This window comes from Hirundo rustica, chromosome 3, assembly GCF_015227805.2.
Source record: "Hirundo rustica isolate bHirRus1 chromosome 3, bHirRus1.pri.v3, whole genome shotgun sequence".
NCBI classification, from domain to species: domain Eukaryota; kingdom Metazoa; phylum Chordata; class Aves; order Passeriformes; family Hirundinidae; genus Hirundo; species Hirundo rustica.
This window is the reverse complement of record NC_053452.1, coordinates 22,528,200-22,555,667: the sequence shown is the minus strand read 5'-3', so window position 1 is coordinate 22,555,667 and position 27,468 is coordinate 22,528,200. Positions and strand designations below refer to the sequence as shown.

General features: G+C 42.0%; 2 protein-coding genes across 8 annotated transcripts in view; one reads left to right on the top strand and one right to left on the bottom strand.

The window, feature by feature from the left end:
• Window positions 1-16,180, top strand: part of SMYD2 (SET and MYND domain containing 2) — a 29,139-nt gene extending 12,959 nt beyond the window's left edge. Inside the window, exons 5-12 of the mRNA XM_040059785.2 lie at window positions 1,065-1,189; window positions 4,830-4,897; window positions 6,604-6,706; window positions 9,109-9,219; window positions 10,998-11,118; window positions 11,315-11,489; window positions 12,886-12,994; window positions 14,950-16,180. Of these exons, the coding sequence (XP_039915719.1) occupies window positions 1,065-1,189; window positions 4,830-4,897; window positions 6,604-6,706; window positions 9,109-9,219; window positions 10,998-11,118; window positions 11,315-11,489; window positions 12,886-12,994; window positions 14,950-15,030 (893 nt within the window). The 3' untranslated portion in view covers window positions 15,031-16,180. The remainder of the gene's footprint in view (window positions 1-1,064; window positions 1,190-4,829; window positions 4,898-6,603; window positions 6,707-9,108; window positions 9,220-10,997; window positions 11,119-11,314; window positions 11,490-12,885; window positions 12,995-14,949) is intronic.
• A 585-nt stretch (window positions 16,181-16,765) lies between these two features.
• PTPN14 (protein tyrosine phosphatase non-receptor type 14) overlaps window positions 16,766-27,468 on the bottom strand; it is a 110,227-nt gene continuing 99,524 nt past the window's right edge. For all 7 annotated transcript variants that reach the window (XM_058419602.1, XM_040057470.1, XM_040057471.2 and 4 more), the window contains 2 exons: window positions 26,486-26,649; window positions 16,766-22,482 (listed from right to left, as the gene is read on the bottom strand). In XM_058419602.1, coding sequence (XP_058275585.1) covers window positions 22,354-22,482; window positions 26,486-26,649 — 293 coding nt within the window. In that variant the 3' untranslated portion in view covers window positions 16,766-22,353. The remainder of the gene's footprint in view (window positions 22,483-26,485; window positions 26,650-27,468) is intronic.

The window sequence follows — 27,468 nt, the reverse complement described above, 5'->3', positions numbered from 1 at the left end:
TGAGAGAGGGGACCAGGAGTATATGTTGATCATCTAGCTTACTCTGCATTGCTCAGGTAGGGAAAGGCTCAGTGGCTATGGCTTTGACTAGAACTTGTCATGGGCCTGAGAGTAAATCTCTGAAGAAACCCATAGTGGGATACAGTTGACAGGTGTGCCAGGACATGCCTGCTGATGTTCCTACAGTCTCCTATTAGTAGATGTCTCTAGCCTAAGCACATCTCTGTTGGTGGTCACCCCCCAGCCCGTGGAGATATGGGCACTTTCAGGTACTGTTTGCTGTCTCCTGAAGCAGGTACCTGCAGTATGTCAGGTGGGTTGCATTCCTGGGCACCCTCATGTTATTTTCCTCTTGCTGCATAGGGAACCCCTGTAACCAGCCCCAGGGTTGTTGCCAGATCCTTATGACATGTGGCCACAAATAGTTAGGGTTTCTGTGCTAGGAAAGATCACATCTTTTAAAGGCAGCAGGGATAAGTGGCCTTAGCAGCAGTTTGGGCTGGGTTGTGCTGATAAGGAATAGGTCTGTATGAGAAAGTTTCATTATATGAGGCATGCTTTCAGGTGAGGGATGTTTACTTTGAGTTCACACCACAGTAGGTGGGACCATGTAGCTCATGAGGTCATGTCAGACTGCTGAGGACAGCTCTCCCCAGTTTGATGGGCTTCCAGAGGGCCAGGGCTGGCTGGGCTGTTTGCTAGAGTTAACAAATGCACTTTAAAGACTGCAACCCTTCTCCCAAGAAAGTAAAGTCTGTGTCCAATTATCTGCTAGCCTAAAGATGTCAGAAAATGCTTTTTAATCCTTCATGTTGGGCATGGGCTGGGCTCGATGATCTTGAAGGTCTCTTCCAACCTAGTGATTCTGTGATTCTGTGTTCTTGTAGCGCACGTGTGGCTTTAGCAGAGGCAATGTTATGTTTGTGGAAGAACAGACGCTTCTTGCAGTACTTCCAAGTGGCTTGTCCCTCAGGGGTTTCTGTTAAAGTCTGGGCCTCTTCGAACCTAAGTGTACCTGGAGGGGTTTTCCTGTTACTGAAATGGAATGTATTTTTTGTCCACAGACCTTGACAAACTAGACAATGAAAAGAGAGAGCTGATTCAGAACGACATTGCTGCCCTTCATCACTTTTACTCAAAGCACTTGGACTACCCTGACAATGATGCCCTTGTAGTTCTCTTTGCACAAGTAAGTTGGCTAGAGCACAGGCTGCTTAGGTGGATGGTGCTGTAGGAGTTTAGTCTTTCTGAAACGGGGAGAATGTTGATGGTGATGGAAAGGGTAGCTCTTTGCCTGTCTTAGGGACAGGTGACTATATTTGATGGAGATCTGCTTCATTGAGCAGTAGTGGCTGGATGTGCCCCACTTCCATCCTGAGGGGAGAGATACTTGTCTGCAGATTTTCACACTGAAGAAAAGGGAGAACAATCTTTAATAAACTTCGTTAAAATTAAGCTTCTTGTGTGCCAAAAATAGCGTGGCTGTTGTTGAACTAACATGGAAGGCTGCTGGCCTGAGACCCCACAGAGGCAAATCCTTCATTCGGGCTTCAGACTTGTGGAAATCCTTGCTGGTCAGGTCATCATTGTGTTTGACCTTCACAGGGAGTAAACTTCAGAGACATAGAAAGAGCAGCAGAAAGCGCAGTCTAAAACTTTTATCTGGTGTGTGGCTTTTAAATGTAGTCAGGTGGTTTGGGCATCTGGAGAGATGAAGGAAAGACAGGATGTCTTGTTAGATAACTTCTGATATGTCACTTCTTTTTTCTCACCTACTTTTCATATGCATCTGAATTGAATGTATTGTAGTGGATGGAATAATACACCAGTGGAATACTGAAAGATCCAGTTTCTTCTTTTTTCTCTTTTGCTTCAATATAAGGTAGTTTTGTACTTAAGTTTCTGAGTAAAATAGTATCTTGAGATGGGGGCAGTGTTGACTTCTGTGATGAAAGCTGAGATGCAAATTTCCTATTTGGTAGAGCTGGGCATCTAACAAGGAGGCACAGTTACTATTTCCTTAATACAGAGGTACTCTTATTCTGTAGGGGAGTGATTCTTTAGGTTATTTAGCATCTGCTTATCATCCCTTGTGTTGTTTCTAATTACACATTTACTTTCAATGACAAGGGGATTTTTCTCTTTTGAAGACTTTAAAATTTATATTTGTCAGAGGGATACTTTGAAGATGTTAATACAACCAATTTCTTGTGGTATTTCTGAATATTTTTGTAAGAATGTAGCCAGAATTCCTCAAAGATTTCATTATTTTGGCTATGATGACTTTGTTTCATGTCCTGTCCAAGAGCAGCTCCACCAGATTGTGGTACTTTAACTGACTTCTGTGAGCTGCTGACTCCCAGATCTCATATTCCATCCAGTCTTCTCGATGGGTGTCACTCATAGGTATTACCTTAAGCTCATCCTGATCATCAGGTAACTCTCTGCCACTGTGGACATTAGAATTTTTTGAACTAAAATCTCCAGAAGTCATCTGGATACTTCTCAGAAGTATTTTACAGAATGCAGCCTTCCGAGGTGTTGGTCCCAACATAAATCTTTCCAGGAGAAAGGGAGGTATGCTTGTACTTGAGCTGTACAAACATGTTTCCTAATAATTGTTAGCTTGACCTAAAACCAGTAGTATGGATATGCTGCTGCTCCTTTGTTTTCCTTCAACACTTAGTCTGCCTCATGCAGTGTATTTTGCTCCTTCCTTCCCCATTGTTTCTCCCTGTGGCTCAGGGCAGTCATTTGGGCCTTGAATACCTCTGATTCCTTCTCACTGCTGTGAATGAGCTTTGCCTGTTGCTCTTCCTTACACAGCTAAAGTGTAAGTGGTCCTTTTGAGTGGTCCTTTTGTCCAAAGTCCTTGCCTTTCACTGCTGTCGTCTCCAGCTGTTGGCATCGTTCTACTCTCTTTTGTCCCCATGGAATATAGCTCTTGAGGCTGGAGCTTTTCTTCCTCAGTCTCACCTTGTCATACTGTTCGAACAGTTTCTTTCTTGCCTCAAGTTCCAGCATCTCACCCTTTCCTTGAAGACCTTGCATTTCATGGCTTCCTTTGCACATTCTCTTTTCCACCATTGGGAACAACTTTGACCTCCAGTTTTATTGCTCTTGTCTCCTTACTCCCTCCACTTTGCCTGTTTTTAGTCAGGCGTTCATCTGGTGAAATCAGTGATATCTCATCCCTTCTAATCCCTCCTCTTGTGTCATTTCTAATATGATACTTTCACAAAGACTGTTGTCTCTGGCTTAGTGGCAGGGAGTTGATAACTCACTAGATATTTTTAAATATTTCCCTGTGGTTCGGAGCCATCAAGCTTTGTCAGCCTTTGTAGCCTTATGCTCTTACTCGCTGTTGATATTATCTTTCCCTCTATTGTTTTTGCATTCAGTAATTACATTTTGGTTTTGGTTCAGGTGTGCCCTTAAATTGGCCAGTGCAGTAGCATGCCCATCTTGGGAGACTGAGAACCTTTGGGTGCTATATTGATAAAAATAACAGGATAAAGATCAAGCAAAGATAGCAGAGATACTGATGAGTGAATCAGGATACTTGCCTTAATTGTGAACTCACCCTGAACAGTTCATACCTGAGGAGTGGCTTTGGGTCTTTGTGTGTTTCTAAAAGCCAGTCCAGGCTGCATTCCAGCTTGTGGGGGCATATCACTTTGCTTGGTGAGCAGCCTGGTCTAGTAGAAGGTGTTCCTGCCTCTGGGAATTGGAGAAAAACCAGGAGATTGGAACTCAATCTTTACAGTCCCTTCTGACAGAACCTTCTGGTTCTGTGATTATTGTTGGTAGTATTTGTTGTCAACCCTTACCCTTTCCAAAACAAATACTGGGCTATACTCAGTTGACTGTTCCTGTGCCCTTTCCAGCTTTGAGTGGACTTGGCCATGTTGTCTTAGTGAGTAGTTGTTTTAGTGCGTTACTGGTGCTTTTTTCATGTTTGTAGGGAGATAATGGTGAATGTGGCGAGGGTTCTCTTTGTGTGTGATTTGAAGTGGAAGTGGAATAAAGTACTTGACTGAGGTGCATTTTGGCACTTAAAGTCATACAAACCACATGAAAAAAGCCGAAACTTCTGTAAGATTCCTTTGACTTGGGTGAGAACAAAAGTGAGAAGGTTTTAAAACCTGCTTGAATCTATTCTGTAAGAGTTTTGTGAACAAGTTCTTTTGATCCTGTGTCTGTTCAAATTAGGAATACACTTCCTCTCATGCTCTGTCCTTTTTCTGTTCCCTCCTATTCTATGTCTTTATGAGGTTCAAGTCTTTCTCAGTGCATTTGTGGTTTTCACATGTGCTTTAGCTGTAGCTGATACGTGCAGTCTTTAATGACAGGTGCCATTGTGGCAGGTCTTTGTGACATATGCTCCATCAAAGCCCTGCACTGTCCCAGCCTGGCTGAGTTTGCTGCTCTTCTTTCCCACATTGCTCCTTGCACTTTTGGTTCTGCTTTGGCCCTTTCCTTGTCATGGCCCAATGAGGTCTCTTTTTCCCTTGTTGGGGTGAGGTTTCATGTGCTTTTTTGGAGCCCCACTTCTCTTAGTTAGCCCTCCAAGGAACAATTAGCTAGGTGTGCCCTGAGCAGGTGCAAGTGTTGGACTGTCAATTCTTTAGTGTCCTGTGCATTCCTTTGGAGCGGGACTTTGACTTCACTTTGCTTGTCCAGATGTTGTGGAGCTCCCTGTGAGTCCTGGAGAGGTGGATGGAGAAATGCAAGCAAATTTCTGCAGTTGTGTTTGATGTATGAGAATGTGACATGTGGAGTACTCAGCTGACCAGAAGCTCACCCAGCACCTTTCTCTTTTTTCTTAGGTTAACTGTAATGGCTTCACAATAGAAGATGAAGAACTCTCTCATTTGGGATCAGCCATATTTCCTGAGTAGGTTGATTTTCATATTTTAGAAGATAAAATAATCTTATTTAAAAACAAATAGGGGAAGTAGATATCTACCAAAAGAATTAAGTTATCTTGTTTTAAATATCTTGAAGTGGCTTATAAAATGTGGCAAACCATTTGCAGCAGTTTTTCTTAATAATCCAGTAATTTTGGTAAAATTGCACATGTAATTTGTTTTGAAACTTAGATTGTGTATTATATTCAGGTTGGTAGAAAACGCTTACTTAGGCAGCAGGTTCTGGACAGGGACATTAAGTAATTATCAAAGTCAAATGAGAAGGATTGCAGGTGATGTTGCTCTATTCACAACTTCCTGTTTTGGCTGGGTATAATCCTTCATCTGGTGCTCTCTGAACAATATCCCTTCTACCTTTGTTCCTTGGCAAATAGTAAATCCCTTCCATAGCTTCTTTGAGCCTCCTTGCTATGACAGTGGGAAAAAAAATATGTACAAGCTTCTTAGCTTTACAGATAAACTGCAGATGTTAACTGCAATTTATGAACGGGGGACTAGAGCTTTCTGTAGAGCCAAGAAACATTTCTTTCATTTTTAAATCCGTCCTTCCCACTTAATATTGTAGCAGAGGAGGGTATTTTCTGTCCCTGATCTTTGCACAGCCTGTATGAAGGTATTAGCACTGAGGCTTAGTTTGACTTCCTGGTGAGGCTTGGATTACTCGTGGCTTATCTGTGTCAAAGTAACCTGAAACTTAGGGATGCCCACTCAAAGCTGGATGTGATTCTGCCAAGTGCTGCAGACGAACAGTAGTAGCTAGTCCATGCTTCACAGATTCTTCTTCTTTAGGCAGGTCTGTCTGAAGTTCATATGCCTGATCTACAGATTGGAAATTAATGCCTTGAAATGCCCAGGGATCAGAGTCATTGTGGGAAGAGGAGAGTAATAAACCAGGATGTTCTGGAAAATTGTCAAACACCATCCTTTGTTAAGGCTCAGGATATGAGAGTCAAATCTTTCCTATTTAGCAGTTATGCCTATGGGCTAAAAATACTGAAGAGACAGTTGTTACTCTGCTAGGTTGGAAGAGAAAAAAATTGAAATTACAGATTTTATCTCAGATAAGCAGTGAACTGCACTTTCTCCAAGCTTGGTAGTAAGGGGATTTTTCCCTATCCATCCAGGTTTTTGTCTAAGTCATGTGCTTGTATAAGAGAGATCTCCTCCCTCCCACTTCAAACATGGAGGCTGTTTACATTTGAATAGAAGCCAGCTAAAATTTTAACACCCATCTTAACTTGCAATCAATGCAGTGAAGACTTTTGTTTTCCTCTATTTACTTGTTTCCTTTCAGGTTAAACATGTTTTTCTTTCTCCTCTGAGGGAAATTGTCTGTCTGTCGTGTTGATAGTAAAGCTTTATGAGCATACCTGTCAGCTGTCCTATAGCACTGGAAGAAGGGGAAAATAATAACTTGCCTAGTTCTGCAGTAATAGGATTTAAAAATTGTAATGATTCATTAGCACAGCCATTCTCCATATCATTAGAATAAATAACAGTACAACAGATTTTCCCAAGGTTACCTTCATGTTAAGCCTCGGAATAAAAACAGCTTAGAGAGACTGACTGACTCAATCTTTCAGACTTATTTATTTTGTGAAGTGGTGCTTAACTTTTTGCCTGTTGCTTGTGGTGGTGGTTGGGGAAAACATTTACTTTTCTACTTTTACAGTGTTGCATTGATGAACCATAGCTGTTGCCCAAATGTGATTGTGACTTACAAGGGAACCTTGGCTGAAGTCAGAGCTGTTAGAGAGATTGAGCCTGGAGAGGAGGTAAATGCAGTGTTTGAATGTGCTCTGTTCTCGTGCAGCCTGACAGGATTCATTCTGCTTCTCAGGATCATTTCAATTAGATGGCAATTTAATAACAGGAAGGAAGGATCTCTTGTTTCTCAGAGAAATGCAAGAAATGCTTTGGAAAGATTAGGGTGGCTCTGGAAGATTGAAGGGATTTTTGGAGGCAGTAGCCTATTTTTTGGTAAAACATGGGAAGGGCACCTGCAGCAGTCACTGTGTATCTGCCAGCCTCTCTCTCAGTTTACCCATCTGTAAAATGAGGCTGAGTTTACTGATGTTTGGCTGGTGCTTTGAAATTCCAAGATCAAAGCAAATTATTACTGCTATGATAGTTCCCAGTATAATAGTAATGTGTTGAAATTGAAGCCAGAATAAACAAGGTAAATGGGTACAGATAAATCCTCTGACTACTGTTTGGACAGAGAATCCACAAAACATGGGACTTGGTCATATCACCTCAGTGGCATTTGCTGGGAAATCACAGAAGAACAAATGTGTGGTTTTAGGTGGAGTGAAACTGAACAGAGAGGAATAAAAATCTGTGAAATTGAGTAAGGCTCTGGGTTTACCTTGAAACTTTCTCAGTCAAATAATGAATTTGGTAGGGAGTTTTAAACAGTAGAGCTACACTTAATTTAGGGAGGAAAAAAAAAAAAAAAAAAAAAAAAGAAGAAGGTGTTAAACAGATTTGGGGAGGATGTTCAAATACCTGCAGGGAATGAAGATACTGAACATCCTCTCTGGGGATGGAGTTTGCACAGAATTTCAGTGGCTCATTTGTAAATGTTAATTTAAGGGGCAAAGTTAGTGCTGATAAACTCAGATTTGATTTTTGATAGCATCTACTGTTTTCTGAGGTGTGTCATAGCAGCCTGGAAGAAAGGTAGAGAGGTTATTTTTTGTGGATTATAGTTGCTCCCCCTTGAGAACAAAGTGAGTTTAGTTGCTGTAGCCAAGGGTGAATGACTCTGGTGAGCAACTTCTTTTGATGCCATTTGCCAGTGATGATTTGTCTGTGATGCTGGCAGTCACTACAAATGCATTGTGGTAACAGACAAGGACTGATTCTAGCTTCAGAATTTTCTTGTGGAATTCCAGACATTTTCAGCATTTGGGGGGAAGGTGTATCATTAGAGGTAGAGATGTGGAGTATTTACCTCGCTCAGCATCTTCTTCGGGTTAAATTCTGCTTTAGAAGCTGCATCAGGTCTCCAGGACCTCACAGGTTTTGCCCATTTGCTTTTTTGACTCTTCAGAATTTTCTGAGCGAGAACTGTGGCTGTGTGTGGTCGCTGTACAGTCTCCCAGCCTGTGTCTCCATCTTCAGGCTCCCTGTAGCCATTGCAGGGCAACATTTTAAAGGTTTTTTTTTTTTTTTTTTGCTGTAAATGTGGTTCCTGCATTCCACATGCTTCGAAAATATAGAAGGGAGGAGTGTGAGGGAAAGCGTGAGATGACACACTTACACTTAAGAAGAAGGTGCACTGTATGAAATTACACATTATTTTACTTTTAAAGAAAAGAGAAACTTAAAGTATAAAGACTGAGCAAAGCGTTTCAAATAACTATAAATGAGGAAATGGAGCTAAAGCTGTTCCTTGGTCTGCAGAATGATCAACTGTGCTGTGCATAGGACATGTTTCTTGGGGCAGATCTCGTTTTAAAAGCACAGCATTAAAGCTAGTTGCAGGGGTTCTTTTCTGAAGACCATTGAAATAGAGGAAAACTTAAGAATAGTGTATATGAAGGGCCTTTAAAATGTTCAAAAGCAGGTTTTCTTTGCTTTAAAATATTGCTGCTGAAGTAAATCTGATATTCATTCTCCTTGAACTGGAGCACTGGGCCTCTCTTCTTTTCAGAGATCTAAAGGTCTTGTCCCAAGTTTCTAAAGCTGCTAGTGACTGCTGTTGCCCCAATTTTTGTAGGTTTTCAGAAAGAAAAATTTGAGATTCCAGCCTCCAGAAAACCAGGCCACTATAATTTATCCTAGGCTGGATACCTGAAATCATTATTTTACTTCTGAAAAGTAGGCATCTCTTTGTAGTCTGACAGGAGCCTGAGATTTATGCTGTGATAGTTTCCTTATCCACACCTGAATCTTGCTGTCCTGGGTGCAAGCCAGAGCAGTATTTGAGGGAAATTCCATAACAAATAGGAAAGGAACAATTCTCTGTCAGGTTGCATTCACAAGTGACAATTCCTGATGCTGCCAAGGGGCTTGGAATGTGAGGAAGCAGGCAGGTGATGTGGCTGCAGGGGTCCACAAGCTGCATGAATATGTAGCTGTCATACTACATATATCAGGGCTAGTATAATAAATATGTTTAGTGATGCTGCTCCTCACTAACTGCTGGTTTTTGTTTGTTTTAACCTTGTAGATTTTTAGCAGTTATATTGACCTGCTGTATCCCACAGAAGACAGGAATGACCGCTTAAGAGACTCCTATTTCTTTAGCTGTGATTGCAGGGAGTGCACTACAAAAGAAAAGGTAATGGGATTGGTGTGAAATATACTTCTGGCTGTCAAGGCACCTACCCATGTCCTTAGATGTAATATCCTATCTGGCTTAATTACGTTTTGGAAAGTAGGATAATGGGGATGGGGGGAGGTGGTTGTGTTTTCTGTCCAGAATGCTTTCTGATACTCATTCTTTCCACTGTAATCATGACACATCGGGAACTTTCCCGGTGGAGGCCTATTTAAAGTTGAGCTGCAAAGCAAAGATGGAAACATTGTTAAAAGTAGATAATTATACTGTGTCTGTGCTACTGGCCAAACAAATTTAGCTCAGAACTTTTTTTTGTAATTTCATGCTTTCTACCAACTCCCAGCAAGCAAATCTTGCTTGAGGCGCATCTGGGATAGAGTAGTGCTGCATTTTCTGGTTGGGATATTTCAGTCAATTCTAGGGAACGTTGTATGGTGTGTCTGGATAGTTTGGAGACCCAGCAGAATCTGAGGAGTGGTCTTTTCTCCAATAGCAACATATTGGTCTCCTCAAGGGCAGCATGGTCCTGGGTCACAGCCCCTTGTGATGTGCAGGCCAGAATTACGTTCATTACATGAGAGCTGGCGCCCCTCAAGGATCATAGAAACAGTGTTCCTGACAACAAGGTGTTAGGTGTTTTAAAGGAAAACACTTCTTGGAGGGAAAAGGTACCCAAACCCAACAGATACTGAGACAGCTGTGCCTGTGCAACCATTTGGATTTCCTTCACTGAAGGTCCTACAAGAGTTGAGCTCTGTGTAGCTTATCTGTCAAGTTCAGCCAAGATCAGTGTGTCTGGCAGAATCTAATCCTTAAGTTCCAGATCATTTTTCCTCCCATTTTCACCAGGTGTCCTTTTAAGAGCTGCTTCCCACATTGACCAGACAATCATCTCCTTCCCCTAAATGGTGTCATCTCTTGTGATTTTTTTTTTTCCAAATAGTACCCAGTATTGTTGCTTGAGGCTATTATTCTGTTGATACCATATCAGTTGTGTTTCTCCTCACAGTTACCCTGATAATTTTGCCACTGAGTTTAATGAAGCCAGGATTTCATCTGTGATTTTCAACGATGTGCTACTCTGGGAGACACCTGTCACTCAGCCTCCTTCAGTTCTGGAAAGAGTCCCTGTAGCTCTCTCAGCTGGCAAATTAAATAATAAAAGAAAAAGAAATCTAGCAACAATGTGAAGCTTAAACAGCATAAGATTGTATCTAGATTGTAGCTGACTCTTCCTGAAATGGTATATTAGATACAGAGATAAGAGTAAGTGGAGCTGTCCAGCAGAAATAACAAAATACCTGGAAATGTTGTTTTTTCTGTAGATCTGCAAGATCCTTTTCTGTATTTAAGATCATGTAATTTTCCACAGAGAATCACTTGGTAGTCAGCCTAAAGTACTTTAGCTGTTATAGCCTTAAAATAAGGTTAAATCTCTTTTAAACCCTGATCTCTTGGAAACAGTGAAATTTCTTATGTAAAACCACTTGCAACACAAAATCGAAAAGCTCTTCAGTCTTTCTAAAGAAAGGGACTTCATGGAAGTAGAGAATGGCAGATGAACTGGAGGGCCAGGGAATCCTAGGATTTCTAGCCAAGGCTTTAGAGAAAAATTGCAGGTGCACATTCTGCCTTTGTTTTTTCATTCTTTGAAGAGCTTAAGTTCGCATCTTTTTATTAGTTCGTGTCTTTTTATTAGAGAAATTTTGTATAGCAGGTGCACTTTTATTTGTAGGGCTTGAAACCCGCTTTTGTAAGGTCCATTGTGTTTCCTTCAGGATAAAGAGAAACTGGAAATCTGCAAGCTGAATGATCCTCCGTCAGCAGAGACTGTAAAGAACATGATCAAATATGCCAGGAACGTGATTGAGGAATTCAGGCGAGCCAAACATTACAAATATATCCTTTGTCTTATCCCGACTCCGCTGCTGTGCGTCCTGAAAATCTTGCCTGCTGGACTTCAGAAGTATGTGCAGGAGAAATGCTGTGACCAGTAGAAATTAAACTTCTCTCTGTCCTCTTTGTCTGAAGGCATTATCAGGTAGTTGTATAATGAGAGGCCATCGATTCATTGCATTCCTTGACTTCTTCCTACCCCCTAGTGAATTACTGGAGATCTGTGAACTCAGCCTGGAGAAGATGGGTGCAGTGTTTGAAGACAGTAATGTTTATATGTTACATATGATGTACCAGGCCATGGGTGTCTGTCTCTATGTGCAGGACTGGGAAGGTGCGCTGTGTTATGGGCAAAAGATTATCAGACCCTACAGGTAAATATGAGAGACTCTTTTATTTTTTAATGCTCTAATTATGCTCTGAACAATTAAGACAAGTTTGTGCAGAGATCACTTCTCTCAGTATATACGGTATAAACATTTTACCCACGATAGCATTACTCAGAAAGGAATAATTCTATGCCAGGACAGTGTTTGTTGTGATCAGAATGTGGTCTGGAATATATAGCAGGACTGACTTTGAAATCCTTGCTTTGGGTTCTCGAAATAATTTTGTGCCACCTTGGGTGCTGTGCTAATTCTGCTTAGCTGGATAAATACTGATTTCCAAAACACTGTAATTTTTTACTAAAGAAGGGCTTCAAACTGCATCTGCAGCTGGTGCTTTTACAAGGTAATGGAGGCAAAGCCTGTGTTGCTTGTCAGCCTCCCGCAGTCTCCCAGTCCTCTCTCTCTGCAGGAGCACAGTGGGCGGCACGGCTGCAGGAGAGCAGAGCCGTGTCCCAGGGCTGGGGCCGAGCAGCAGAGGGAGCTGGAGCCGAACTCAGCTCCTGTGCTCAGAGCTGGGGGTGCCCCATGTCCCTCATCCCGCTATCCTGGAGCTGGAGTGTGGGAGAATGCCCAGGCTGAAGCTCTGCGTGGGGAAAGGCAACACCCAGCCTCTGCAGCAAATATGAATACTGTAAAATTCTCTGTTTTTGCAGTAGGTGGTTAGAGCCAGCCAGTAACGCTGGCTGTGTCTGGTCCTGCCGTGAATCTCCCGAACAGATTCTCATCTTGAGATGTGACTTTCTTGCCAGCTGGGGGGAGCGCAAGAAAAGCTCTCCCTTTGGAACAGATGCCAACATAAAGTCACAGATCGCTTGGCAGAGAGCAGTGATACAAAGAAGGAGCCAACATTCCCCCCCTGGGGGCTCAGTACTATTTATCTTCCCTGGGACTTGCCCAGCTCCTCTGGCTCTGAGCCTGGCATTCCGGGTCAGCTCTGCCGAGGCGCGCCGTGCCCGCTCGGTGCCTGCGAGCGCACACTGCCGCGTGCGCCCTGCGCGCTGCCGAGGGCCCCTCGCTTTCCAGCCCACCAGCCATTGTGGAGCACACCGAGCTACTGCTGCGGCTGCAGGGTGGCTCCAGAAACTCATAACAATGCAGGCTCTCTCTGTTGCTGGCTAGATTAAAACTAGTGGCAGAAAGTCCTTGCCATCTGACAGCTGTTCAGAGGCATATGGTAGTTTCAGTCCAATTCCCAGCTGACAGGCGTCCCTGTCCCAGACACAATTGGCACTGGCTCTTGGCAGCCACGGCCGAGGCGATGAGCGCTGAATGGGCAGGGGCAACAAGAGGCAGCTCCTTGCCCCATGAGAGGGGGACAGAACTGGGAAAATGCTATGAAACTGCCAGAGTTGATGAAGCTGAATTTCTTTCTCTCTTGCAGCAAACATTACCCCTCCTACTCGCTGAATGTTGCCTCCATGTGGCTGAAATTAGGGAGACTGTACATGGCACTGAAGAACAGGACGGCTGGAGTTAAAGCCCTGAAGAGGGTATTTATTGCCTGCTTTCTCCATTAATAACACTAGTTCAGCCATGGGGTTGTTGAAAGACCGTGTTCTTCTCTGTCAGTGAGCCTGGTGGGGTAGGAAATGCACCATGTGTTTATATATTTGGTCACTGGATTTTTGGCTCAGATTTGGGTTTTCTAGAGAGGGAGGATGGGTCTGCTCTTGGGTGCCTCTTCACAGTGGGCTCATACTGCAGCAAATGGAGTGAGAATTATGCTTAAACATTCGCTCTGAGTTCTTCTCCGAGCTAGAGCTGCACCAGTGTAAATGAAGCAGAGCCCTATCTTCCCCTCATTTGCTGGGTAAGGACAGGAAAAATGCTTGGCTCTGATAAAAGGCATATAGTGTTTCACTGAAGTCTGTGATTTCTATATCCAACTTAAACTAGGCATGCTTTTGGTGGTTATTTGTTCTGGAACCAATTGATTTTTACATAGCTGAAGGGAATTCAGTGCATTTGGTATTGCTGAAATTGGGAAATACAGCATTTTGGTTTTGTTTTTCTTCACCCCTTCTTATTAGTCTGTGGCTTATTCTTTAGTTTTTTTATTCTGCTATTTCTTATTAGTCTATACTATGTTTCTTGACTATTTTCCCCTATTGTTGTTGGACAGAAATTTATTTTAGTTTCTTAAGCATCAGCGACTACTGTAGCATATAATGACTCAGCGTGGAATGTCACCATGTATTCATTTCTTCTTGCTTTTTAGATGCTGGCAAGTTTTTAGCTGGCAAATAACAGCGCCATCCAACCATGGTGAAGGATGCTAGACGAATATATACTTCAAAATTTAACTGTTACCTAGTTTGAAATTGGTGTAGGTTTTCCTTCACTGTGCTGTTAAACCCTTGGGTAGAAATGGGAATTGTGCCAGTAAGAGCATGGGATGGGGGTAGGGAACTGTGAGGTGAATTTGTTGGCACAGTTAGTTTCCTAACACAAACATTTTCTAATGACTCACTTCCAAAAGCTGTCTACAGGAACAGCCTTTGATGTTTGAGATTTAGTGGAAAAGCAAACCCATTGTTCCCTGTCAGTTCACGAGCAGCTTGTCCAGGAGATCCTCCTTTCTTTTTTTGGGCAGGAGGAGGGGTGGAGTCATTTCTCGCTGCTGAGATGGAACCAAAAGCCCTTGTGGTACCATAAAAGTTTCCCAAGAATGAAAAGACTAATGCTCAGAAGGCCAGGATACTGCAATTCCTTGCTCTGTCTTAGCACTGTTGGTCTTTAAACATTCTCAGCCTTACACTGAACTTTTTTCTCAGTCCTGTCTAGTGCTGCCTTTTATCATATCTTTTCTCAGGTGGAAATCTTGCCCCTGCACACTCTCCAGGGCAGGAAAGGTGCCAGTCAGGGCTTTGGCTGCCTGCAGCGTTCCCTCTCAGGCCTGGAGCAGGCTGCAGGTGAAACACCAGGGAGCTGGGCACAGCAGCGTCTGTCCCAATCTTACGGGATCTCACTTTTGCCTAAGAAGTTGCTTCCTTCCTAAAGCATTGGCAGCCCCTGGAAGGAGCAGAGGCTTTACAAATTCAAGTTTCAGCATTACTCCTGCACTAGGCCTTCATGTGTGTGACAGCTCAAGGATAAATTGGTAGGAGCAGAGCTCGCTTAGCTCTGGCTAAGTCCTCTGCTGGAATATTACCCACCGCACTTGCAGTTTTCTGTCCTGGAGCTGGTTGCATTCAAAGTAGTTTTGTCAGGAATATAATTTTGAAAGGTGCTTTGGGCTCCTTTAAGATCAAAGATGAATTCTCTGAATATAAAACCTTTATTACTTAGTTTTGAATTTCATTTTATTTCCTACTGGGTTTATGACTACAAGGGGACAAAAAAGTAGCTAGAGGTGTCAGACTGCTTCAAACCTCTAAAGAGAGTATTTATAGCCTGGTGTTATATATGAATCAATTGTGTGAATATTTTTTTTTTCTTTTCATAGGCAATTGCTATCATGGAAGTAGCACATGGGAAAGATCATCCATACATTTCGGAGATCAAAAAGGAATTAGAGGACCACTGAGCCTTTGAATCTATGCAATCCTTCAAACCTTTATTTAAAAAGCCTTGTTATGGAAACCTTCAGGAGTGCTTTGAAAAGCGGTAGAGTATGAGCACAGTTCTGTCCTATAATTGGAATGACAAACACACTTAGGCCTAGCTTCATATCTACACATATCTACAATTGTCTTTTTTTTTTTTTTTTTTTTTTTTTTTAAGGAAGCATCCATAGTTTCTTAAAGGTTATGCCTTTTGATGGCTTGTGTGCAAAAACGGCCTTTTTTTTTTTTTTCCTTTAGGGATGTTGGTGTGGATCTTAATAAAGTAAATAAAGTGGTCTTGGCCCCTCTTGATTCCACTGGTACAGTTAAATGGGTTCAGTACGTTTGTGATATGTACTTTTGCCCAAACAGTTTCGCTTAATCTGATAAATTAGGAAAAGCCCTACTTTTTCCATTGTGGTTTAGTATGTGTTTCCTTTTTTCTTGCATCATTTTTATTTGCAGTGGCTTAACTGAGAGAGAGGAAATGGGGTGATGAATTCTGTACATTTTACAGCAACACCACCAGTGTTCTGTCAACCAGTTCACCTGCAGGTCCATCACTGCTCCTGGCAGATGAGGATTCATCACAGCAAAGACCTAGGGCTCAATTTGTCTTGTACAGAAAATACTGACACCTATGTCAAAGCTTGAAGGCTTGCACAAGACATGAACTGTACAACTTCTGGCTTTTTAGACTCCTTTACAAGTTAAAGTGAGTCATTGCAGAGGAGAGCTCGTATTTCCTTACAGACATACCTTCACCTCCAGTGGATTACAACTATTACAATAATATGTTAGCAATTATTTTTAAGAGAGGAACAGGAACACTTTCTGAGGAAAAAGCCCAGGACTTAGCTTTTTCTACCCCTGTATAAAACAAGAGGATTTTTTCCCCCTCCATTTAGTTCAGTGGCAAGAGTTTTCTTTTAAGGATGGGGAGGGAAAAAGAGCGTAGCTGTAAACTTCTAGCATCAAAATTGAAATAGGGTGCACAATAAAATAACCTGCCCCTTCCTTACTGTTTTTACAGCTTATAAAGTATGATAAGAAATAACACACCACCCTTAAGAACTTCATTGTATTTTGTTTCTTGTAAGCACTGCTCTGAAAATAAAACTGCTAGAACAAGGGTTTGTCAGCTCATTTTGCTGAAATCTTTCATTGCTCTCCAGCCAGCAGTTGTTGCTGGAGTACATAAAACTGCAGATCTACAATTCCAGAGAGCCAAGGCTAGGAAGAGGGCACTAGCTGACTATTTTTATCCTAACTTTGTCTTGTCAAATAAACTCTTGTCCTGGGAAATAATACCTTTACTTCAGCAAGTCTGTCCAGAGCCCGGACCACACTTCAACGCCAAAGAATTGAATTAGCTGAACCTGAGACACCAGTGGGATCCTTGCCCCTGTGAAACTTAGCTTGCTATTTACGGAAGGTTGTTCAAAGCTCACTGTAGCCCTAGCTGTGTCTATCAGTTTAACATGGAAAACCAACTCAAGCAGTGTAGGTGCAAATACAAAACCCTTAAGCTGACACAGAAAAGAACACAAACATTGTTTTCCTTGAAAAAAAAATGGTTTATTGTATACTGTGAATATGAGGGACAGCCTTACCAAAAAAACCATAATGTCTTCAGTCACTCTCACATTTGCAAAAGCATATAAGAAACTATTTACACAAAGGCAGTGAAAGGGGTAAAAAAATTATTGCAGTCAATTAATGCTGATAGAATTTTTTATTATAAAAAGAGAAAGAAAAGAAACAGTGCAAAAATACTGTCAAAAGTAATCAGTTCTATACACAAGATAAAACTGACAAGCATAAGCTTATGTACTGATATGAATAATACATTAGAATATAAAATAGCATGCATAGATTTTTTTTTTTTTTTTCCAAAGGCTTACAATAGCATAGAATAGTTCTGCCATTCAGCCCTAACAGGAGGAGTTGGGGGCAGGAAGGGCACATAACTGATGTCTCATTTCTCTACAAAATGTGTACATACACTGAGGTGGTGAGATTCAGATCACTGTTTTGTGCTAAACTGTCAGGTATGGAATTACAGAACAAATAGAAGAGGAAGCATCACAATACTGAAGTAAAACAGGACAGTAAAATCCAGTGACATAAAACTTAAACATGTTATCTCACTTAACACATTCCACACAATAACATATGGGAATATTACAGTCATCTGCATGTGTAAACTTTTTCCTTTGTAAAATAACCAAAGAAAGGTACTTTACTAGTGAGGAAAATGTTTTTTTCCATATGGAGCAACCTCAACAGGATAAACATCCTATTACCAGTGTTTCTGGCACTACAGCGTTCCTGTCTTATAAAGGGCAAGCAGAAGCAAGAAAATATTTTTATTTAACATACACAAAAAGGGAGTTCTTGTACGTTACATCTGTAAGTTGTGGAGCTCACCAGCACAGGACATTGTGAAGGCCAGAGGGATAAATGGCTTCTAAAGAGAAAGTAATGAGAGTCATGGAAGATGGATCCAGCAGTAGGTACTGTACACAGAGAGCAGGATACAGCTTTGGCCTCAGGAAGCCCCTAAAGGACTGGCTGTTAGGTGCACCAGAGGGGCTGAGCACCCTTTTCTAGGCACATACCTTTTCCTTCCTCAACTACCAGCCACTGTCTGTCAGGGGCTGCCCCACAACCTGACTTAGAAACAGTTTGTAGGAAGCATTCCTCTTTTCTGCCTTCCTGCCTAATCAAGGAACACTACCCATGAAATACCTGAAACTGACTGTCCAACCACCTTACCCAGGTGAATCTGTGGCAGTCCTTCCCTTGCTGTTATATAGTGCTGGATTTCTCCACTGGAGGCTCCTGTTTACCATTGATTTCCAGTTCACTCTCCAAAGGCAAAGTACTGTTGTTAAAGCGTGTGGGAAACTCTTGGTGAAAGTGCACCTAAAGCACAGGCAACAAAACTTCAAAGAAATGCCAGCTAAAAAACAGCTGAGAGAAACCAATGGAACTGTAATAAGGTACTCCAAAAACACTGACTAAATTTATTTACTTTAAATATTTATATAAACACTGCTATTTTTGACCTGTGCACTGTTTTGTTTCACAATCTAACAATAGTTTATTTATGGTTCATATCTCCATCTTGTTTGCCCTACAGCCATCTGTTCCCTTCCTCAAATCCCTATCCCTGCAAGCAGCTGCATGTATAATGTCCTTCTCTCTAAAGGCTTCAATGGCATCTATAGCTCCCTTAGCACCAGATCCTACAAGAAAACCTCTCTAGAAGGCTAAGAATGAGCTGGGGACAATTGCTTTTGTGGTTCTGGACTTGCAATCTTCCTCTTAGTGGCATCAAAACCTATCCCAGACTCCAAATGCCTTTAACTATACATCAGGAGCTTTATATTCATTTTGTATGAGAGTGGTCAAAGGCTGTTTCCATGCAGTCTTTCCTCTCATGACCAGCTCAGGAATTTGCTCCTGAATATGATGCAGTCTTCCTATCCTGCAGTGGCTGCCACCCTAGCATTTTTTTAGCCGCCAAGATAAGCAACAAAATTTAACTGAGACCTCCCTCAGTGATGCGTGAGAACTGGTACAGCAGAGATCAGCCTGACGATTCCACTTTCTGAGCACACAGACCACAAACTGTTAGCAAAGCTGACAACAGCTAATTCAGTCATCATCTCCTCCCAGGACACCAGTGGGAAGTCGTCTGTTGGAAATGTGGCATTGTCAGTAGCTCTGCTGAATTTTCCCTACAGATTTCTGTGCTATATCCAAGATTGCCCATCAGTATTTCTTTTAGAGCTGCTTGTGAACTACACAGACGTAGCAGGTATTGGATCAAAAAATAATGTCCTGGCTGACAATGACCAGCGCTGTTGAAGCACTTAGGTTGGAAAAGAATGAGTAAGTCTATGTTTTGCCTTTTGCATTTCTGTTTGTTTACAAGAAAGTAATTAAAAAACACCCAGCTTTTGAAATCATGCAAATATTTAATAATATCTGTAGCTGAGGCAGCTGAAATAAATAAGTAGAACAGAAATGCACCTCAATATACTTGAAGGACCGTGCTGGCAATAGGCTGAGTAAGTTCTCAGTGATGTGTCTTCTGCCAGCTAAATTTAGCTTAGGGAACTTCTGATAAGGCTGAGCATTTAGGATCCCTGTATGCCTATACAGGAAAATGTTTGTGGGAACAAGCTTCGTCTTTCCTCAGGTAGTCAAGGACAAGAGGTGCCAAAATAAGGACCTGAAACAAGTAGGACCTGAGCAGCTGATGTCCACCATCCTCCAGTGTGACTGATGGAGGACAGAAATCGGATCCCCACAGCACTGAGCAGCGTCACAACCCTGCTCGAACAATGGGAAGCATGAAATGCTCAGACCGTAACTTTAACCAAAAAGCATCTCAATACTATAGTTGGTAATAGTTTAAATTAAAAGGGCAAATGTTGTTTGATGAAGAGTGTACTAAAAGGAAATACAGATGAAGAGTGTGGTAAAAGGAAAACAGACACGACGGATTCCCAAGCCAAACTTACCCATCCACTGCAAGTTCTCTCTTGGAAAGCATCAGGGAATGTAGGCTGAACTGCCAGACTGCAAGGTGAGTGCCCTGGGAGAAGACTGCTTGTGTCAAAATGCCATTCATTGATGAATCATTGTGAGATTGTAGTCCAGACTTTACTCCAAATGGATGAAACTGCTCTCAAAGTGCTGTTATGCTTTGATGTTAAAAAAACACGCAACACAACAAACAGCAACTCCAAGCTGTCCTTTTCTCCTCAAGGGTTCTGCTGTTTAAAAGTCTGTGGGACAGAAACTAAACAGCACTGTTGCTTTAAGGCTCATGTGTTCATTCCTGCTATGACTAAGAAAATTGGATGCAAAATGCATTTTCCTGTCACTCCCTAAAGGTTAGGAAATACTGCCCAAGCAATTTTGGCCTGATAAAACTATAACAGGTTCAAAGTGAGAAGGTTCATTTTTTCCCTTACAAAACTGTATCACATTTCAACTATAAAACATCAGCATGCTGAGGGCTGCTTGTAAGCTGGGGTGGAAAGAAACCTCTGAAGACATGCACCAGCCCAATTCACTTATGATACTAACAGCTCTAGTCAAGATAAAATCTAGCAGGGAAAAAATACATTGAAGTCAGATGAAAGGAAAAGTTTAAAATTACCATTCTTTGACAATGAAAGGGAAGAAGTGACTCACATTGGCCTCTATCTACAATACCAGCCACATTAGGAGTTAATTGGAAATGACTGTTTACCACATGGCCACTTATTTGGCTCATTAATAGGCACTGACTTAATTTAGAAAGGATTTTTAGTGCCTTTTTCTAATTAATGTTTTTCCAAGACACCTATGATGCATCTTTGCATTAAAAAAAAAACCAAAAAAAACCAACTAAATTTTCTTCCATTCAAACAGAGCTCTTCACACTCTCTTATGCAGTAACTTTCCTGTGCTCACTGTAGTGGCAGAAATGCACATTTCAGCCAAGAGCAGCTGAATAATAAGACATAGGAACAGATTATTTTCCCTTCTGATTTTCTACTTCTCACATCCAAGTGGAGCAATGGGACTTGACAGCTCTGAGTTCAAACTTAATTCATCATTAGGAAATTATTCAAAAAGTTTTAATGAGATAACTAATTTAATACACTTTGCTTCAAGGTTTATTCCTTGGCTTCTTTCCCAGATATAAAGCATTTCTCTGCAATTATCATGCAGATGCTGCTGAAAAGACTTTAAATGGTTGCTGCTAATTTAACAAGAGATACGTTGGCATCGGCAGAAAAAAATTAGAGGAAAACTGAAGTTGACTGAAAACTCAACTGATCCTTAAAAAGAACATGGTCAAGCAAAGTAATTCCTCCCCATTTGTTGGTGGCTACAAGTCTTCACCAGTAACTCTGTCATCGTGATAGGCCTGTATTGCAGAGCACCAAGTCAACACAGCAGTTTTAAACACATTCAGGAAACATTCTGGTACAGGACCTTAGCTTTAAGCTCCCCACTAATTTTAGTCCTTCTAGTGCCAAAATTAAGAGTGCTTGTAGGCTTAGACCTTTGTACATTGGCCAGGGTTTGGAGCTGGGGATGCAACAGAAAAGCAACAGTAGGATTAAAATATTAAAAGTATCTGGGAAAGGGATACCAAGAAAGGTGATTTCGTCACGACAAAGTAACTGCATTGCATCACTTGCCATGAGAGGCTGTGAAATCTTCACCCTTAAGAATTCTGAAACTGGATGTGATGCCTATCCAAGTTTAAAGTCAGCAGTGGGGTGAGCGGGGCTGAATCCAGAGACCTCCAAGGCGCCTCTCTAGCCTGATTCCTTCTCTAACCATCCGACAATAATTCACACACAGAGACGAAGGCAACTGGAGATGCCTAATTTAAATGAGATTCCTTTTCTACAGAGGGCGAGCCTCAAGGCAGTAATAATTTCAGTGTAATTTGTGAGAAGGTGCTTGATTTGGCTTTTTTTCCAGATACATTTAGTTGAAAATCCCCTGCTGTTCCACTCACAGACCACCAGTTGTTGGAAAGAGTCATTCACTGACTTCAGCCTGCTGCAGGCCACTGTACTTCACCCTACTTTGCTTCTTACAAATCCCTTCAAGGGTTGCACACAGCAGCAAAAGGCCTCCTTAAAAAGATACAATATTGATTTTTTTCAAGGACTAATCTAAAACCGTAATTCTTGTGGAATTTGAACAGTTTAGCACCCCAAACTCTCTGTGCTCACAATGTCCTGTGCTTGAGCCCTCTGTAACGTGCCCGGCTGCGCATGCAGAAGCTCAGGTCTCCGTGCTGTGCACCCTCAGCTTCCACACACACAGAGCTGTAGCTGACATCTAGCAGGTCTTGTTTTTACCAGGGAAGCCACATACTGGGTCCAGAATGTCCTTATGTGAGAAAAAGCCCACTGCCAAATAACTGTAGGTTTCAGAAGCTGTGTAACAAAATAAAAGCCAGCAAACTACCTTCACAAAGGATTGCTTTCCTTACAGACATGTTACAATGCAGACCGGTCATGTCAAATGTGGTTCACTTTGAAGGTCACTAGGAGTTTTATGAGTTATTAAGGTAATTCAAAAGTTATTCCAAGAAAAATAAATTATATTTTGTATAAAATAATCCATGGGAGACTAGTAAAGAACCATCATTCCTTACTTTCAAGACAACTTTAAAAAGTGCAATATATGCACACAGTGTTGTCAAGGCGGTTCCCCTTGTTCACCAGTACGGTTCAGTCAGATCCACAATGCTGGGTCTGGGATGCTATAAAAGATTAGATAAGTCTCGAGTTTTGCAGGAATTGTATGAGCACTTGGTAGACAAATTTGTACTGGGCTATGGTCTGGATCATAAACACTCTCTGCTCCCGCAGGTGCCTCAGCATCACAGGAACATCCATTTTCTGTAAAGCAAAAGGAAAAAAAAGGCATAAGGATGTGGGTTCATTAAATCAAACGATCACTGTCTCAAATATCAGTTATCTGACACAGGGAACTCTACTGGAGTTATAGAAGACAAAGGTTCTGAGGATAAAATTAAATGTGCCGGCAATGATACAGATCCTTTCACTAAGGGGGAAGGGAACTAATTGCCACCAAAAGATCCAGAAACTGCCAACACCTGATCTGCCACAGGCAAGTGTATGTTAGCAAATATTGTCCAGGAGAAATAGATCTGTAAAGTGAAACAAGGACCCAGTATCCACAACATGTGTTTTGCAGACCGCAGGCCAGCATCTGTTTGTTGCCACTTACTGAATATCCACTGGGACATATTAGTGGTTCTCCAAGGAGGCATCTTCCAGCTTAGTTTCACCCAAAAGAAACTCGCTTGTGTGCCCTGAGAATGCTCTGCATCAGGAACTAAAGTACAGTAAGTAGGCACAGGTAAGGAAATCCACTGGGAAGGCACAGCCCTAACCCCATTGAGCAAGCACAGGCAGCCTGTAATGGTCTGAACCCAAAAAAACCCAAATGAGTTCAGTGAGGCAGAGGCCCATGAGGTGAAGCATTGGAAATCACTGCACATTTCATTAGGATGCTATCATCAGATTTCTGGCATTTAGGGAGCCAAAAACCTATGATGCCGTTGCGTTTTATCTGTTACAACAGGTACGCGAGGAGCTATTGAGGAGTTGTGGAGCCATGAAGCTCAGCCTGCCAGGCTCAAGCTCAAACAGCGTGTAATGTGAGCCAAGCTGAGGGACACAAACCTTCTATGGCAGCAGTAAATGGGAGCACTACGATACACACTGGTTTTGAGGAAGTTCTTAATCAATTTAAGATATAAAAGGGAAGAACAGCTACCCTACCAGGCAACATAAACTGCACTTTGTAATGCCTGCTTGCAGAAACACCAAGAGGAACTTAGCAAGTCTTTTGACTGAGACTGCTGCTAACTATTGGAGGCCCAACTGAGCATGGAATTTGCTTCCAGGCACACGTGAAGTTTCCTGGAAAGTTTAAAATAAAAGTCATGCTGCATATCCATTTCTGTCCATGTGTCTAAAACTCAGAATCTCCATTCCATGTAAACAAGTATTAACTCATAGGCTATCACTTTCTGAAAACAAGGCCAAATATTCTGCCACATACCCCAACAAGCTGTTATAAAAGGACATCTCTAGAGAGTCAACGAGTGTAAATATTTGGGATGAGTAATGTCATATTATTATCAAACAGGTGCAAAGAAAAATGAAAGCTCTTTCCAGTTAACTTGGCTAACTTGGAGAAAGCCTCCCTGTGGACTCAGATGCTTATGAAATAGTCCTTGCTGAGAGGAGTCATGAGGAACCCGACCTCACCTGAACAGCTGTAACAAAAATGTAGGCCAGCCTTGACCTGCACATCATGTTCCTCTCTCAGCTTTTCAGTGCATGACAGCTCATTGGTTTTTAATGAGCACACAGTGATCCATGCACCTCCTCAAAATGGAGATGGCTTTGCCTTATCTCCAAAATGGAAGAAAACCCCACCCTGCCTATTCAGCCTCGTTATTTATAAGCAGCTTAGTATTTGATTCCAGGTAGGGAGAATCCTTAAATTCACCTTCATTACAATGTACATGTCAAAATATTTAAAAAAAAACAAACAAAAAAACCCAAAAACCCCAAAGAACTCCCCACCTAATGCTTCACTAAGCTGGCACTTGCAAACAGAGCTAACAAAAATGCTACATATTTCTGCCTCCTGAACTAAAGACCTCCCATGTGAAAGCATGCTATAGATGCAATCATGAGTTAATGTCCCAGTGCCAAGTCTGGACTAAAAGCTGATAGAGCAGGTTCTCAATTACTTTCTCGTACTGTGTGTCTACAGCAGTAAGGATGTAATGATGTGACATTTACTTGCCATGCAGCAGTTACTGAAACTCTATCCCTGCAATGAGATACAGCTTCAGACTCAACTAGCCATTGCCCAGAAGCCACAGTGACTGAAGCTGTATAGAATGTGATTAAACATGGCTTTTTACCTAAGCCTGAAATCTCAGGCTCAAGAGTTCTGGTTTTTGTTCCAGCACTGCTGTGGGCTTTCCAAAATTGTCTGTGTCAAAATTTTTAGACTCCTTCCTGATTTTTCTTCACTGCTGAAATGTTAATACATTTACTTGCTAGGACACATTTGTGAAAAGCAATTCCTAAGTCTAAAACATTTTAAGTGATTAGTATTTTTATTTCAGGACAAAGCCCCAATCAATTCTACTACAAAATAAATGAAAAGGAACCCCTCTGTGCAGAATCTGTCACAAACTGAAAACATACTGTTAAGATTTTTAATCTTTTTTCAATTAGGTTTTAACAAACCAAAAACATTAACTTGGTAAAATCTAGAGAAACAAAGCCCTTAATGAAAATTGTATTTATTGTTAATGATGATGTTCATTCTTAATCAAGACAAAAGAATGCTTTAATTAAAGGACATCAGAGAAATCCCTTATTATTGAGCACTACCATCAGGTCCTAGTGAAGTTGATGAAAACTCATATGAATTATGTCAAGGCTCACTCCCATGCTTAGATGTTGAGGTTCCAAAGCTGCTCTTTGCCCGATGGGTGATTTCTGTAAACCACAGACTGACTTCTGTAAAACGAGGTGGCCAGACCCTGTTGCACAACCCTTAAGAGTTTGCTTCTGTGCACTTACAGAGGGTGCTGTAAAACAGACACAGCTACACTGATGCTCACAAGCAATTCAGGATGGGTCTTTTAACTCTCCAGCTTTCCTCTGGCACACAGAAATCTCGTGGCTGCTATGTGAACAACAGAAGCAGTCACCACCGTGCATCTGTGCATAAGGAAAGGCAAGCATGGTCAAGAGTCGGAGCCATTGCCTCACCTTGGAGCAGCTACTGAGCAGCAGTCAGCACTGGGAGGCTGCTGGATTCCCAAGGGACATCCCTGTGGGCCCTTTCTTGGCCAGGATACTTCCTCCTATCCCTTGCTCCCCCAAATAAAAAGCAAAAGAACAAAGTGTCAGCTGTGACACAGATCTACAGGGCAGCTTCACCTTTGGTGAGGCCTAAGCAGAGTTGGAGAAGATTCATCCCAGCTGATCTGAGCCCAGGATCTGTAGGGGTCTTGTAACTCCAGAATGATGAGCTGCTGGAGTCCTCAGTCATCCCTCAACTCACCCAGTGGCAGATTATTGGGAGGGGCAGGTGATATATGTCTACTTGTCCCTCTTGCTGTATTCTTATCTCTACAAGCAGCTGTGGTTTTTGAGCATTTTCTGTGGCAAGAGAAATCCCTGGTTTCCACAGCTGTCATGAAAACTGTGGCCCATTTTTAGTCAAGGTGTGATGTTCTTCCTAGATGGTTTCCCAGTGACAGATGAAAATTAAGTTGCTACCCATGGTTGCTCTACTGGAGCTCCTGCTCTTTACTCCAGCCTGTGTTACTCATCATGCTGGCTGCAAATCCTAAAGCCCTATTCCCCACAGGAATACATAAATGCACTTATTCTTAAAACACAGTTAAGTTTCATTCCAGGTGAGATTACAAGAGAGAGGAAGGAGTCCAAGGAGAGAATTTAGAGAGCAGAAAACTTCAGTTAAAAGAGCAAGGACATTATTCTCTAGACTCTCTCAGGTAGTGCTTGTAAACACACTGTCCCTAGACTTTTCATTAAATACAGGTATGATTTAGACTAAATTCTTAAGAGAGGGAAGAAAGCCCTAACTTTGAATGCATTAAAATAATCCTAATAAAAAAATCCATAATATCAACTATACAGAAAACTACAGCAAGTAACCTGGCATGGGGAATCTCTGTCTGTCACATTTATGGTCCTTGCCTTGCTCACAAATGTAGTAGAAAGAAAAGACTTCAATGCCTTTTAATTTCAACCCCAGAAATGTAGCCAGTTAGCCAAGGGACAAGCTTGGGGTTTGAAAAAGAAGCTGACTTACTTCATTATGCTCCAAGCAGCCAATCATGAGCTCTGTTAGGATCACCACTCCAGTCCTGCCCACCCCTGCGCTGCAGTGGACCACGATGGGAGGGTTGCAGGTGTTGCTGCTGTCCAGCACGCTGTTGGTGTGCCGACGCACCGACTGTATCTCCTCCAAGTAAGCTGCAAGAGGAAAAAGCAGGCAAGGCTGCAAACATCTACATGTCTAAATGTAAAAATTAGGAGGGGAGGGGGAAAGAATGTGGAAGTTATTCTCTGTCAAAGTGGCAATAATTTACATTTTTTATAACATAGTAATTATCTTGGCCAGGGTGCACTGAACAGTGCACTGAACGCTGCATCCAGCAAGTACCAGCTGGGTGTCAATTATTACTTGGGAGTCTGCTCCTTTAAATTAAATAGTGCTTTTAAAAAATTAAATTCTGTTTTCCCCCTTGCAAATCTCCAGGTCCCCATAGCAGATGATTCTAGACATTACTTACAGCAATTCCTGCTATTAACAGACTGGGATCAAAACAACAGCTAAGTCCCATTGAAAGTACTGCCTGTCAAAGCCAGAATCAGATGGGAAGCGAGCATCCATCTGCCCTGTTTCCTCTCTTCCTTCTCCCTTCTAGACTGTGACAGAATCTCCCCCCGTTCTCTGTTTAGGGTTTATTTCTCAATAGCTACAACCGTTCTGGGAGATCACTGCTTTGTTTTCCCTGAAGCCATCTGTAGAAAGCTCGGGACTCAGGAACAGCTGCCTTGTCCTAGCATCATTCAACACATCCTGCTGTCAGACCATGCTGAGAACCTCACATGCTGGAAGCTCACTTGGCTTCCCAGCTCTTTAAATGGGAAGTGAGGCCTCCTGCTCTGACTCTTGGTGTCAGGGCACTGCAGCCCCAGCTGTCCTCTCCCCACATGCAGGATGGGGCTGGAGGCCTACCAACATCAGAAAAGCTGCATTTTAATGCACAAAAGGAAATGGGACACCAA